General features: G+C 35.0%; 1 protein-coding gene across 2 annotated transcripts in view; it reads right to left on the bottom strand.

The window, feature by feature from the left end:
• The window catches only part of LOC119836721 (NADPH oxidase 5), a 48,106-nt gene that overhangs the window by 14,999 nt on the left and 17,442 nt on the right, over positions 1-15,665 (bottom strand). For both annotated transcript variants that reach the window (XM_038362156.1, XM_038362157.1), the window contains exons 3-7: positions 2,241-2,335; positions 1,768-1,879; positions 1,218-1,315; positions 606-726; positions 211-361 (exon numbers count right to left, since the gene is read on the bottom strand). In XM_038362156.1, coding sequence (XP_038218084.1) covers positions 211-361; positions 606-726; positions 1,218-1,315; positions 1,768-1,879; positions 2,241-2,335 — 577 coding nt within the window. The remainder of the gene's footprint in view (positions 1-210; positions 362-605; positions 727-1,217; positions 1,316-1,767; positions 1,880-2,240; positions 2,336-15,665) is intronic.

Below are 15,665 nucleotides of genomic sequence, written 5' to 3' on the forward strand. Positions count from 1 at the left end.
TTATTCCATTTTGTATAAGAAAAATTGAAAAAACGAACCAAAAATTTGCGAGTCTTAGAACTCACCTCGCCTTAATGTTAAATATTGCTTTTGAAAGAAATAAATGTGACTTAAGTTTTTTAGTGAAGTCACTCAAATAGCACTACAATCCGTGAAGATTCCTTAAACCTCCAAAACATTAGAAAACAATAAACAAATTTATATCCTCACCATCCAGATCGTAGACTTTGAACAGGAATCGAATCTTCTCCTCCGGCGATTGCCGCCCGAACCGATGCACCGCCGCTATGAACTCGCGTTGCGAGATTGTTCCAGAATTGTCTTCGTCGAATATTTGGAACACGCGTTCCGTGAAGAATGGCTATAATGTTTTATTTAAGTAAATTATAAATCTAGCGGTCCGCCCCGTGGTACCTAAGTGGAACGCCTACTAACGTAGTACTAGGAGTTAACGTAAAAATCCAAAAGTATCGGTAAAGTTAAATATATTTTCTAAACGGTAAAGCAGGTCCCGAGAATGTACATTCAAACAAACACTTCAGATTTATATAATCAACACGAACCGTTCATTTTGAAGGGACACAATATAACACACACAAACTCACGTTCTTAGAAACCATAATCTTCTGGAACTGTTCTCTCGTTATCTCTTTCTCGTCTCCCACTGTGTCGCGAAACAGCTTCTCTAGTCTATCTACACTCGGCTTGTCTATGCCTGCCCTTGGTCTGAAAGGGATTTTATAAAGGTTATTTAAGTTTTATTAGTAATTTTTACAGATTAAAAAAAATTGGACAAGAGGCAGGATTCGAACCCGTATTTTTTTGCCAGTTGTTCAGGAAGCGGACTTCTTTCACAATAAGTCAAGCAATTCAGTCTTAGGAAGCAGACATATTCCATATCTGATTCATTTATATATTTTGTTTCATAAGAAAGTAACAATGTGATTCTGTGTAAAACTCAAAAGGAATTTGGGTTGGCCTCATCGGGGGTCGAACCCAAGACCCTTCGGTTGTACACTCTCGCACTCTCTGTACTAGAAGCAGTGTATGATAAATAAATAATAACTGAAACTTATACAGAAATATTAAATACTTAAATTATCTGTGATCGTCACAGCAATAAATACAATTAGAAGATAGTAAGAAAATATTTTTAACAAAATCGTAAATAAAACTTTATCGGGTTTAAATTGAGTTAACAGTCAAAATAAACATACCTATTAGTAGTGACGGCAGATAGGAAATCCATGATTTCTTCAGCCGTCGCCCACCCGTCACCATCGGTGTCGACAACACGTAAAAACTTCTTTGTTACCTAGAATTTAAAGTAGAATTATGTCTACTGAAATTGAAAATTTTCCCTAGAAACCCTAACTGCTTAGTATTGTTTCGGATCATACAAAAGAAATTTCAATTCCCATTTAGTTACTGATATATTATAACCGTCGCATCTAACAGACGCGTCACAACAGACACATCAGTTACGTAGCGTTTCGCTGCCGAACATACAAATTGCTACTTTAATTAAACTAAAAATAACCTGTGTCTCAACCCTCCTCAACCACTTAATTCATATTAAGGACAGACTAACAAATCCACATTCATAAGATAACTACATCTTAAAAACCCAAGCCGTAACTTTTATTATTTTTTTTTAATTTATTCGGTTCACAAAATGGAATAGACACAAATAGAACTGAAAACGTATAGAAAATTAAGAATTAAGAATACATACGAAAGAAGGATAGTTTTAAAACTGAAACTTACAACTTTATTCTTCAAGATTAGCTTAAAGGCTTCAGGGGTGATCACCTCATCACCACAGAGCACATACGCCACGCTCTCCACTTGTTCTACGAAGTCTAATTGTTTTTCATCCCTGCAATATATGCGTAACATAAAAATTTAATTTTTAGTTTTATAGCATTGAAATGCTTTATATAAAATTGTGATATAAAGATGTTAGATTTAATATTTGCTCATAGTTTGTTAGAAGGTTGTTATAATAGACGTAAAATTACATAGGAAGTAATTTTAATAGGAAAACTGTACTTTTTTTCATAAAACTTTGTCCGAGAACTACTGTTTGTTATCCCAAATAAAGAAAGATAAGAGAAACGAAAAGTTCCATGACACGTGAAACGTCCTTGCAGTGGGATAATGTGTATGATGGTGATAATGATGATGATTAATAATCAAATATTCATCACAATAAAAACAAAAAACAAATAAATACTTACGTCAATCTAATTTTCAAGAATTCGATCCAGTCTTCTTGCACCAAGTGGTCGTTCGCCTCCACGTCGAAAAGTCGAAATATTCTGTCCAAAAAATCCTGGAATGCAGACAAAAATAAATTACATAAAAAAACTTAAAATAAATGCAGATGGAATTTCAGGAATCAATCAAACTATGTTTCTAATTAATATCAATGTTGTAGCGTAGTTGTTCGATGTAGTTTTATCTAACTGTCTTCTATTTTTGGTGTTTTAAAGTTAACATATTAATATTATAATTTCAACTAAACACAAAACTTTAATTCCTTAGCAAATATATTTAACTTACGGCTAATTACAAAACATAAAAAAAATTCAAATGCAAATAGAACTCATATGTATTTTTCAATGACTTTGTCACACGGCCAACATTCGATTTTGACCTACCCGCGTTACGTTTTTATAAATTTGGTTTTTCTTTCTCAAAATTAAACGAATACTAGCGTTTTAGTGTTTTGAAGGTCTTCATAAATATAATATTAAACAAATGTCACGAATGTATCAATAGGTTTATTAATACGTAGTTAAAGTAATCACTCATTATGAAATAAGCTATCAGATTTTTTTACCATTAATTATACAAGAAACCAATTAATTTGAAACATCGTACATGAAAACATTTAACATATTAATGAGCACATTCACATCGGATAAGAAAAACCACGGAACGTTAATTACCCGCGCTGTCAAATATATGACAGATGACAGCTGTCAGTGCGCTGTCAAAGTTGCGGTTGACGTGCGCGCGGGCGGGATCCGTGAATGATTATGTCGAAACGATTTAGGTAATAGCCTAATGTGACATATATATTAATTTTTTGTATTAATCGCATTAACATTACCGTTAATATATATTTTTTAACTTTCTACATGACTGTGAAGTTTTACTTCATAATAATCATTTTAACAACAATATGGCATAGTATTTTTGTATGTTTGTTAAGTTTTCACGCAAAATACACTGGTCTAAGATCAAAAATTCTCTAACCATTAGAAAGCTGCAACTTCACTGATACATAGGCTATAAAAGTACCACGAGCGAAGCCGGAGTGAACAGCTAGTGCACTATAAAGAAAAAAAACTAGCATTTACACTTGCTAAGGGTATGTAGTACCTTTTCAAAGTCACGCAATTAAAGTAATTATCATCTTGCATTTCTCGTGACGTGTCAAGGTGTCATATCTCACGACACCCGTATCTGCCATCGTGTGACAGGTGTTAGAATGATGTTAGACACTAGCTTACTGCGCGTGGTTTTGGTCGTTATTATATGATGTCTTCAATCTTAGACATATATGGTTTTAATATAGCACCTTCAAGTTTTTTGTTGAAAAAATTTGAATAAATAATCTCGTCCTTTTTCAACCGACTTAAAAAAGGAGCAGGCTATCAATTTAAGTTATTTTATGTGTGCCTGATAATTTATTACTGTATAAAACGATTTTTATGATTCTTTTTTAAAAAGAAAGTGCCTTCCCCAATAAAATTTGCTCAATTTCTTAATAATTTTATTTGTAGTCGCTTTTATAACTCCCACTAAACTTATAACTGGCTCCTGTACTATAATTATAAGCATGATATCTTTATCAATATTTGCTATGGCAATAACAAATCGCCTGTAGTGCTAACAAATAGTAGTTTACGACAAGTTTCAATTACTTATAACTCATGCAAGTAAACTGAAACGCCCATTGCATGTTTATGGACACTTTCCAAGACTTCATTTATAATCACATAATTATTATACTTAACTTCACTTTACCCCTGCCTTTACTCGGGGACAAATAATAATATTGATTTAATCTAGTTATCTTAGAATCCTACTAATATTATAAATGCGAAAGTTTGTAAGGATGTGTGTGCGTTTGTTGCTCTTTCACGCAAAAACTACTGAACCGATTGCAGTGAAATTTGGTACGTAGAATGCTGGACAACTGGAATAATATATAGGCAACTTTTTATCCCGATATTCCTACGGGATACGGACTTACGCGGGTGAAACCGCGGGTGGTTGCTTATACGCTGATAAACTTTAAAAAAACATAATGTATTTTTAACTACCTAATATAGTTTTTATTTATAGGCAACAACGGTCGATTTTGAATTCTAAATTGAAAGTTAATAAGGTCTAAATCTCCAATACAAACCAACTTACAAATATATTATACAAGCATATAGATACAGATTAATAAACACAGATACTGACGTCCACATACATTTGACGCGTCTGACAAGTTAATCTGTGATTATACAAACAGAGAACCCTTATAGCCTGAAGGTTTCTAAAATTAAGCTTAGCAAGTCACTAGTCGTATGATTAATTTAAAGCTATCTGCAAACATTTTTATTGTGGGCGTGTGCTTGTCTCCCTCTGAAACAATTTTCTTCACGAATTACGCCAGCCCGCAATGGGGAAGCTACCACACCCCCACAGAAGATTGGTCATGCTAATGTTACTGTTTCGAGCGGTGAGGGGGGAGCTGGTGGCACGTATCCTTTTCCTAACCCGTACCACTTCAATTCCTTTATTCATTACGGTAATCTTTTCCTTATCCCTCACCTCTAAAAGCGGACAACAGTTGGCAACAGTATGACAAAATCAGATCATTTTAAGTCATTTATGTGTTTGTCTTCACAATTCACAGTCACATGGCAGTATATATATAATTGTGCACTTATCAAGGATTCAATAATTATTGTCTTACGTTTACGCTGTATAACAACAAGTTGGATAAATTAGACTTTTTCCTCATTTTTAAGGTTATTACTGAATTTGTTAATTTATTCCGTACACTTAAAACTTAAAAATGTCCAATGACTCTTATAGAAGTAAATATTGACACATTCAATGTCGTAATCATATAGTTTACGCGTAGGTACGTATCCCGTAGGAATATCGGGATAAAAAGTGTTATTCCAGTTGTCCAGCTGTCTACGTACCATATTTCATTGCAATCGGTTCAGTAGTCTTTGCGTGAAAGAGCAACAAACACACACACATTCTTACAAACTTTCGCAGTTATAATATTAGTAGGATAGGATATGTGTTAATTGTAGCAATTACATTAATTGCTCGCTGCATGCAAATCAATAAATCAGAGTCAGGTGTTAGGACATTGATCTACTTATCTGAGGTCGAAGCAATAAATCTGCCTTTAAAAGCTCATTTCCTACCCTCCGGCGTAGTATGAGCGTTTTTGGTATTTTATCTCGTGAGAAACCAGGTTTTGTACGATTAATATATCATATACTAGCTGCGCCCCGCGGTTTCACCGCGTAAGTTCGTATCCCGTAGGAATATCGGGATATTAATATATTATAATAGTTTAAAAAAACTAAAAAACACGCTTTTATCATATTTTGCAAATTGAAAAATGGAATAATTTTATCAAATTAGTGTATTGTCATCGGTCCTCAATAAATCTACAAAGTTTGAACGAAATCTGGCCGTTTAAAGTGGGTCAAAATCGCGCCCAAAGAACATACAAACATACAGGTGAAGCTAATAAAAAGCGTGTAAAAAGTAGTCAATATGTTTTTCCAGTTGTCCAGCATTCTACGTACCAAATTTCATTGCAATCGGTTCAGTAGTTTTTGCGTGAACTATCGCATTTATAATATTAGTAGGAAGGATGATACGATTAATACATATATGCTTTATTAATATCCTTATATATAAATTGTTTGTCCGCGATGGGACATGGATGATAAATATTAATCAAAGTCGCATCTGGAAACTATAATACCCTAAACCGTATACGAGAGAAATAAAAATATTTGATTTGATTTGAATAATTTTCCGTAGTAACGTGTTTATTATATTTTTCGATATCAATTACTTTATGCCGTGTTTTAAATTAAAACTTAACGTATTGTTATATACTTTAATAGCTAGCGCTCCGCCCAGGCTTCGTTCGTGGTACTTATAAATTTTGTCTCACTCAGTGCAAATGTAACATATAATGGTGAAAGAATTTTAGATATCAGCAGTTTTTGAGTAAAAACATTACAAACATACATTCAATAACTATGAACTATTTCCTCCGTATACTTTATAATTTAGATTAACAAATTACAAGTATCATAAATAATTTTACAAGTATCCTAAATAATATGACCTTGACCCAATTGCCTATAGATAAATGAAAGCAAGGTGTCCAATCAAAACATTATACCCTTTCTGTCGCCGCAGTCGGGCAAGATACTATCAAACGCGTATACATCAATGTCATCTGTTCATCGTAATCGAAGAATCGAGCCTAATGCTTATTTCGTGACGGTAAGATTAGGATCGCGCGTCTGTCACCGGCGCAGTGCAGACTTGCGTCTATTAGTCGCGAGGTAGGTTGCGATTTTAAGTCGCGGAATGTTGCAGTTATTTGGATATGACAACATGTATTGTTTGTTTAGTGTTGCAGCTTACAAAATGTGGTATGATAACAGAATGAATATTATAAAAAATACTAGCTGCGCCCCGTGGTTTCACCCACGTAAGTCCGTATCCCGTAGGAATATCTGCATAAAAAGTTGCCTATATGTTATTCCAGTTGTCCAGCTGTCTATGTACCAAATTTCATTGCAATCGGTTCAACAGTATTTGAGTGAAAGAGCAGCAATCACACACACATCCTTACAAACTTTCACGTTTATAATATTAGTAGGATGAATGTTGTTTTCCCAAAAATAAATACTTATCTGTGGCCAAATATAACGTGTAAATTGTATAATTGCGACCCTAATAAAATAAACATTATGATATAATTGGTTACAATTCATATCAAAACCACAATACGTAAGTTTCATCGTGACTCCTCCTACAGCAGTACCGCACCGCAAATAACATTTCACCCACCATACCCTTCAATAGCACTTAACGAATAAAATCAAAGAGATTATCAGCTGTTATGAAAGTTGAAATCTAAGCGTCGGCCATCTTGGTTCGTGCGACGTTGCCGCACCGCGAGGCGAGTGCTGGTCACGTACATGATAAGTCGTTAAAAGTCGCTCGTTTACTCTCCATCAAGCCAATTGCGATCGAATCAAATCCATTGCGACACAGCATTGTCCCAACAGGTCTATCTAGTTAAGACATAACATTGCTTACATATTAGTAACATAATATCTAAGTTGTTCAGGCTACATCGCACCAGTGTACCTCCATTGTTTGAATGAACTACTTAGAATTAGAACTGTTTTTATACTAGTCGTTCGTCCCGGCGCTGCCCGTAGATCCGGATTAGAGACTAAATAAAATATAGCCTATGACACTCACATGTCACTTGGTATTCAAATGGTATAAGAATTTAAATATCGGTCCAGTCGTTTCGGAGCAATTTCGATACAAATAAAGAAACAAATTTGTCCTCTTTGTAATATAAGTTTAGATGTCCTATCAGAACTTATATATCTGTATAAATTAGCAACAATATTAATAGCTGCTCAGTAAATCATATTATGGAAAGTACTGAAGAGTTTGTTTGGGTGTTTGGTTGAACTAGCTAATCTCAGGAACTACTGGTCCAATTAGAAAAATTCCTCCTGTTAGATAGCCCATTTATTAAGGAAAGCTTCAGGCTATATAACTACAGGTGCACAACCACGGGGCACAACTAATTAAATACAAATCCATGTACCAATTTGCACATATCAGAAAAATTAACTCCTAAAACTCAATAGTATTACTCAATATTATTATAAAACCAGATAAATTTCAAATAACGGTATTTAATATAAAACAGAAAATAATTTATATACTAAAGGACATCACCGACACGCTCTCGCCTAATAAAGCTCACTAACGTGCTTCACCAATCGGAATAGAAATCTTGAGATTTTTAGTAACGTGATAGAAAATATCACCGGTGAGAAATAATAGCTCTGTTATGACTGTTATTTCACAGTTCTGAACGTAATAACAAGAAGTGACATAACCCATCTATTATTTTGTGATAGATTGTGATAATTGTTGAACGTTGGATGGATGGTTGCTTGTATTAACATAAACGCTTTTAGAAAAATAACGTTTAATTTTGACTTATACATTTCATTTTTAAGTATACAATAAAACTGCTAAAATATTATGAACTCAGTACGCACATAGATTAATATCAGTAGTGAGGTAAAGAACTACTCTTAAAAACGCTATGTCCAAAATAGCTCCACTAAAAGTTCTCTTATATTTTCAACAGTGATAATTCACTGTGACCTATCACAGTTATTTTTCACAGCTATTTATTTCCCAATAACGTCACATGAATTATGATTTATTCATTACGAAACTCGTTTTGTCAGGCGTGCGATCTTTAATGTCATATAAAGTCAAAGGTATGATGAAACAGTGCGCTTGTTGCGGCAAAAAATAATTTTCTATTTTTCAAAAAATATCCTTGCTTTTGTTAAATATATAAGATTATTCTTTTTATGTCATAGCGGGCAGCTGAGCTGGTGGTCGCTTGATAAGTGATCACCACTGCCCGTGAATGTTTGCAGAGGTAGGGCTTCAGATGTGTTGCTCACTTTTAGGGGGCAAAGGATAAGATAGGATTGACGGGAAGAAAGGAGTGGACTGGGAGGGATGCGGAAAAGGATACGGGTCTCCGGCTCCCCCATTCACCTAACGAAACAAAGAAGCATGCGACTGTTTACGCCGACCTTCTGTACGGGTGTGGTGCCCGGTACGAGCTGGCCCAATTCGTTCCGAAGCGTGCTTGACTTCCTCTCAAAATAGATGATAGAAAAAAAATGGTTGCCTGTAAAGTCGGTTTTACGGACGAAGATTTTACGTGACAACGTCTTTTTCTCGGTTGAATATTTATTGATATGAATATTTTTAAATTACACAATAGGAACAAGGAATTGAATGAAAATAAGAATTGCACAAATTTTAACTATAGAAAATATATTTTGTTTACTAAAAAGACAGAGACAGAGACACAAGCACGCGCCGATTCAATGCGCCTAATTCTCTAGTGCTGCGCGCGCGGCGGACCGATCATAGTGCGGTGACTCATCGTAACGTTACCGGGCGTTACACTTTTTCATGAGTGACTCCGAGCCGCAACCTAATTTAAGACGTTGTCACGTCAAAAGTAGATCGGTCATGGTTCCATCTTTGCAAGAATTAAAACGTCACATAAAGAAATTAACAGATTCTTATAAGCAGGCAAAGAAGTAAGTGGGTCACCTGAATCATCACCGATCATAAACACTTGTAACACTGGAGATGTTACAAGTGCTTTGCCGGCCTTTCAGTGACATATACGCTGTCTTCAATTGTTCAGAAACAGCTTAGCTGATAAGTTGTTCCAGAGCTTAAAATCTAATTAATAATATAAATATCCGGATCCCACCTCCCTTGGAGTCTATTCGCCTTTCGATAAATTATAGCAAAATTCGAGAGTAAGGCATCAAAGAGAATATTTCATAGAAGCGCAGATTAATGCATTACCTGCCACGTGGCATTCATCAGTCTAGATTATGTGTGTTATGTCCAGGGCCGGATTGTTACACCATGGAGCAATCGCAAAGATCTAGCAGCTATAGCAAAGCAAGTAGATTAGATTGTCTATATGTAAACCATTCTTGTAAATTATTTGCATCAATGCTTTAGAATAGGATAATTTCTAATTTCATGTACTAACATAGTTTTTAAGCATATTGTTACTAACAAAATGAGTCTTCATAATTGCTCGATTAAATGAATAAATTATTATTTTTATTATAGCAAGGAGCAGTCAGAGAATACTTTGTATTTCCAGTCACAAGAAATTACAATTTAATTTTGATAATCTATACATCTACACTAATGTTATAAAGATGAGATTTTTGTATTTCTGTAACGAGTTTACGCAAAGACCTGGACTGATTTCAAACATTCTTTTACCATTAGGACATTGCAACTTCACTGAGTGACAGACTACATATGTAACAGGTAGTTAGATCCAAGTAAATTACAAAATTAAGATACATTGACACAGGTACACCCATTGTCGCTACACGAACAGGGAACTGGTTCTGTCATAAACATTTTACGCCCACAGCGAGGGATAAACCCATGCACCCATTGTTAAATGAGTTTTCCATGCATTAATGTGATAAAAAAACATAAAAAATTATTTTAATGCAAACTGTTTTCGTTCATTGTCAAATTATTGACCTCAACATCATTGAGGCCTCACCTATTAGCTATTACTCCTTAAACTCCAGCCCTGTCCGCTTATGCCGCTACATGTCCGATCATTTCTAAGCTAATAACCAAGCCATGTAGGGCCGTACAAGACGCTGTACCTTTCATATCGCCCCTTTAGGCCATAATGAGTGTTCATTAACTTATTTATCACGGCGTTGGTGCCGCATTTGGTGTTCCTGAACTTAATGGCAAAAACCGTTCCGAAGGTATGGAATGACACACTAATTGGATCTGTGGGACGCGCGTACTTCAATACAAGTAGGGTTGAGGAGGGGGCCGGCAGACATTGTAGGTACATTACATTGTCGCTTATGTGCACGCTTTTTTTATTTCCTTTTAGACAATTCAATTAAAATTGGTAAATCCCTTAGAATCATATAAAATATCCTACAAAGACGAAGCAGGACAAGCCAGCCAATACAAGTGTATCGATAAATTCATAAATAACATTAATGTACCAGCTATACTCCCGTAGTTTCGTCGAGTGCTTAGAGGAAATTCTCATGGGAATGACTGGTATCGTCGGCAGAAAATAGCCTATATATAAATATTTTAGCGACACTTTCGGGATTCGAAGCCGCATCTTTTTGCCATACCGCAGCGTAAAAAAAATCAATGTTATACCTACACTAATAAACAAACAATATAGAATACTAGCTGCGCCCCGCGGTCTCACCAACTGTCTACGTACCAAATTTCATTGCAACCGGTTCTGTAGCTTTTCCGTGAAAGAGCAACAAACACACACACATCCTTACAAACTTTCGCATTTATAATATTAGTAGGATACCACAGGGTCGAAACCATTTCACACGATTTTGTCCACTAGTTTCCAAACATTTCAACAGCCCTAACGCCTGCAGGCAATACTCGTAACTGAATGCAGAGCAATTATCGTAAGCCCGGGCTTAGCCAGCAATTGACAGGTAATTTCTAAGATTGATGTGCAGACCACGAATGATCATTAATAATAACTGATACAGATTTGATTGATAGCACATTGATACCTTGTTGCCTACCGTCCCGTATTGCCGCGAAGTGTGAAACACATTGTAAGAATGGCTAGAGGAAGATAGTGGATTGTCTGTCTTTTTCTTCAATGAAAATTCTTAATTTAAAAAAGACGAAACGAATCAATTGTATCAAAGCAGATACATTTTACGCGGTTTTAATCTCCTACAATTTTCTATTTATCTTTAATTTTCTATTATATATTTATCTTGTATATAAAAATCAATTGTTGTTCGTTAGTCTCGCTAAAACTCGAGAAGGGCTGAACGGATTTATCTTAGCTCAGTCATAAAATATCCGTGTAGGTCTAGGGAAGGTTTAAAAGGTGAGAACGATGGGGAAAATATGTCAAAACAATATTCTATGGCGTTACGAAGTTCGCCCGGACAGCAAGTTTTGAATAAAATCGACACATCAAAATTAGCGTTACTTCTTTGAGCTATAATATCTAAATAAATTCGTCTGCGGATAGTTAAGAGAGAGTGATATCAGGCTACTAAAACACAGTAAAGCATATCGTTTCCAGAGATCTATAGATATAGGCGTTTGAATCATTCCCAATTTGCGAATTCTGATAGAAGTCGCAATATGAGAAAAGGTGACATGTATTACAGCTGTTAATATATATTTTTTTTCAATTAAAAACTCTTTATTGTGCACCTTTACAAGAAGAGTAAAAACAGGATATAAATAACATCAGCAGTATGAAGAGCACAACAGGAGAGAAGAGCACACACAATATTTTATGACCACGAGGGATAATCCACGGAAACGGAAAACCCAAAGTTCATTTTCTCACAAAATGACTTTCTTTATGACTGCTAACCTTGATTTGCTTATCTTTTTCTGATTTCAAGCCAAACACAGCAAGCCTAACTAACACCTATAATTAAACCCAGTTTACAGCAGCCCATATGACATTACCATATGCAAATAAAGTCGTGACGTGGTGCCAAGAATTCGGTACAATCAGCTTGATTTAATGTCTTATGTGGGACAAGGTAAAGGATTTGTGAACTGGGACAGAGTTGCATACGACCGCGCCTTGTAGGTATACGAGGAATAGCTTGTGTTTAATCAGTGTGGGTTTAAATTTTGGGATTTCAAGGTGATATAATTTATTGGTGAAAAACGCACAGTATGGCTTATTAATTTAAGGTGCATTGAAATTAAATTAATAGCAATATTATTAAATTAATAATTCAGTATCGTGATTAAGCCGTAACAAACGGATTTCCAGAAAATGAAAACATATTGAACAATTTATTTAACTCTTAAATATCTATATATATAAAAGAAAGTGGTGTTAGTTACACTATATATAACTGAAGAACGGATAAACCAATTTGGCTGAAAATTTGTGCAAAGGTAGCTTGGATCCAGGAGACGGACATTTTTGACGTGACAACGTCTTAAATTAGGTTGCGACTCGGAGTCACTCATGTAAAGTGTAACGCCCGGTAACGTTACGATGAGTCACCGAACTCCGAAGTCCGCCGCGCGCGCAGCACTAGAGAATTAGGCGCATTGAATCGGCGCGTGCTTGTGTCTCTGTCTCTGTCTTTCTCGAGCGTTCTTGGCGTTGGAAAAAAAGACGTTGTCACGTAAAATCTTCGCCCGTAAAACCGACTTTACAGGCAACCATTTTTTATCCCGGAAATCCCACGGGAACGGGAACATGCGAGAAAAACTCCGGGTCTAAGTTTCCTGCGACTACGCGGGCATAGCCGCGGGCGGATAGCTAGTATTGTATAAGGAAGATTTAAGAAATAACTCGGTTTTAAAAAGTGTACAATTTGTTGGGCCTTATCAAAACAATGTTTAAACAATGCCACGTACTGTACCTGAGGACCAGGTATTGTCATTATCTTACTAGTAGGTTTATAATAAAACCCGAGTGAGGAGGACCTGTTCTTTCGTAACTAAAGTTAATTAAAGTAACTAGAACTAAATGCGTGTGTGTGTGTGTGTGTGTGTGTGTGTGTGTGTGTGTTTGCATTGAATTTATATCTTTTAGTTATTATGTCATTGTAAGCGGACCAGCTGATACTTCTACTGCGTATATTAATCCAATAAAATAAGACGTAAGACGGAACGTAATCATGTTACAGCGGCGTGTGTAATTGACTCTGAGATATAATTAATAGCGTTACTTTTATCAGTATTCAAGCGAACAAGTTATGCCGGTACTGGCTGGTTTTCTATATTTTAATCTTCTGGTAACAAAGAGCATTATTGTTAGGGTTTCGTTTAGCAAACCCTTTGAAGACTACTGTTTTTCTGCCTGTCTAGTTATCTATAGATATTTAAAAATAGCTGTTGAACGCAATGTACCCGTATAGTCATCAAACATTTTCAGGGTACAAAATATACTAACTATTTTAATCCTCTTGGGGGTAGAATTGATTAAAATCCTTTCTTAGCAGATACCTTCGTATAATGGCTGAAATAAATGGCCATAATCGGGCAGATAGTTTGCGCTGTGTATTGATTGATCAGTCAATTATCTTTGGGTTTTATATATTAAGATGAGGATGAGGATGAGGATGAGGATGAAGATGAGGATAAAGATGAGGATCCACAACAAATTATCTCTTAAATTTTTTTGAATCTGTGACAGACTATCTCCACAAACTTTTACCAATTATCTCCTAAAACCGTTTGGAACAAGAGACCTCTTATACCAGCCTAGTGATCAGCTATTATTGGAATCAATATGAACAGATTGACATGGTACATGCATAAAACCTTAATAAAAAGTATAAACCTTTCTCTCTGTTTAAAAATTTAAAACTTTTTAACGGATTTTAAACGCGATTTATTCATTACATTACTAACCCGACGTTTCGAACACTTTACAGCGAGCGTGGTCACGGGGAGTCGTCGCGCGTCGCAAATCGCGTTTAAAATCCGTTAAAAAGTTTTTAATTTCTTAATGTATAATACTTTCTCTCTGTTGTTAAACGGTGAAAATATAATGGCAATTTCCGAGTCCCCTTGTGGGGTATGTGGCTAAAACTGAAAGCATTGTGCAAAATTTCATTAATATCGGCTCTTTAGTTGGGATAAACCAGGTGACACGTAATTTATACATGATTAACGAACGGTGTGCGAGTTTGTAACAGTTTAGAGTGTGTTTTTATAATACGACTAGTTGCACCCGGCGAACGCTGTTCTGCCTTACTCTGATCATTTAGGGGGATGAAAAATAGATGTTGGCCAATTCTCATAGATACCGGATAAGCACAAAAAATTTCATCAAAATCGGTCAAGCCGTTACAGAGGGGTATGGCAACGAAAACTGTGACACGAGAATTTTATATATTAGATTTTATTAGCTTCACCAGTATGTTTGTATGTAAGCCACTACTTAATACTAATCTCGATTTAGACCCACTAAACAGACAGTTTTCATTCAAAATTTCTACACTTATCATGGATCTGTGACAATATCATCCAACATTTTTATTTATTTATTTATTTATTTATTTTTACACATAAAATGAGAGTGATCGATGAATTCATCTTATTGTCCTGATTAAGTTTACCAGGATTAAAAAATTTCCTTACATATACGTGTAAGAGTAAGAGAAACGTTATTTTAAGTGTTTTTATTATGTTTATAATTATTAGGTATATAGTATTCAATTAGCATTCTAGCGTTTAAACTTTACTCTTCCTGTTCTCTGTTATATTATTTACGCAGCTACATCATTTAATTACAATGTTTATGACATACAAGTATATAAAATATTATACAAATATGAATTCATACTGATTTATTGGTTGTTTATAATATAGGTATTAAAGAGGGTATAAAAACGAGTTATATTCCCTACACTGCATAGTATAAATTAAAGTCGCTTCCCGCATCTGTAATGTCTATATTGATGCTAAGATCTTTTAAACGAAGAACTGACTTTGATGGGGTTTTTATATGCATTTTTATAGGCGATTCAAGAGGAAGGTTTATACGTATAATAACATCTATTAAAGTGCTCCGCGTGCGTAGCCGCTGGCAAAAGCTAGTCATATAATAAATCTAAGTGCACATGTATATTTGAATCCCTTATTTTCAAAACCAACTGAACCAATTTGAGTGAAATTTTATGCATAGACCTGTTTTAAAAAGGTTCAATATATTAATACATATATATATATATATATATATATATATATATATATATATA

Source organism: Zerene cesonia, chromosome 25 (assembly GCF_012273895.1).
Source record: "Zerene cesonia ecotype Mississippi chromosome 25, Zerene_cesonia_1.1, whole genome shotgun sequence".
Classification (NCBI taxonomy): domain Eukaryota; kingdom Metazoa; phylum Arthropoda; class Insecta; order Lepidoptera; family Pieridae; genus Zerene; species Zerene cesonia.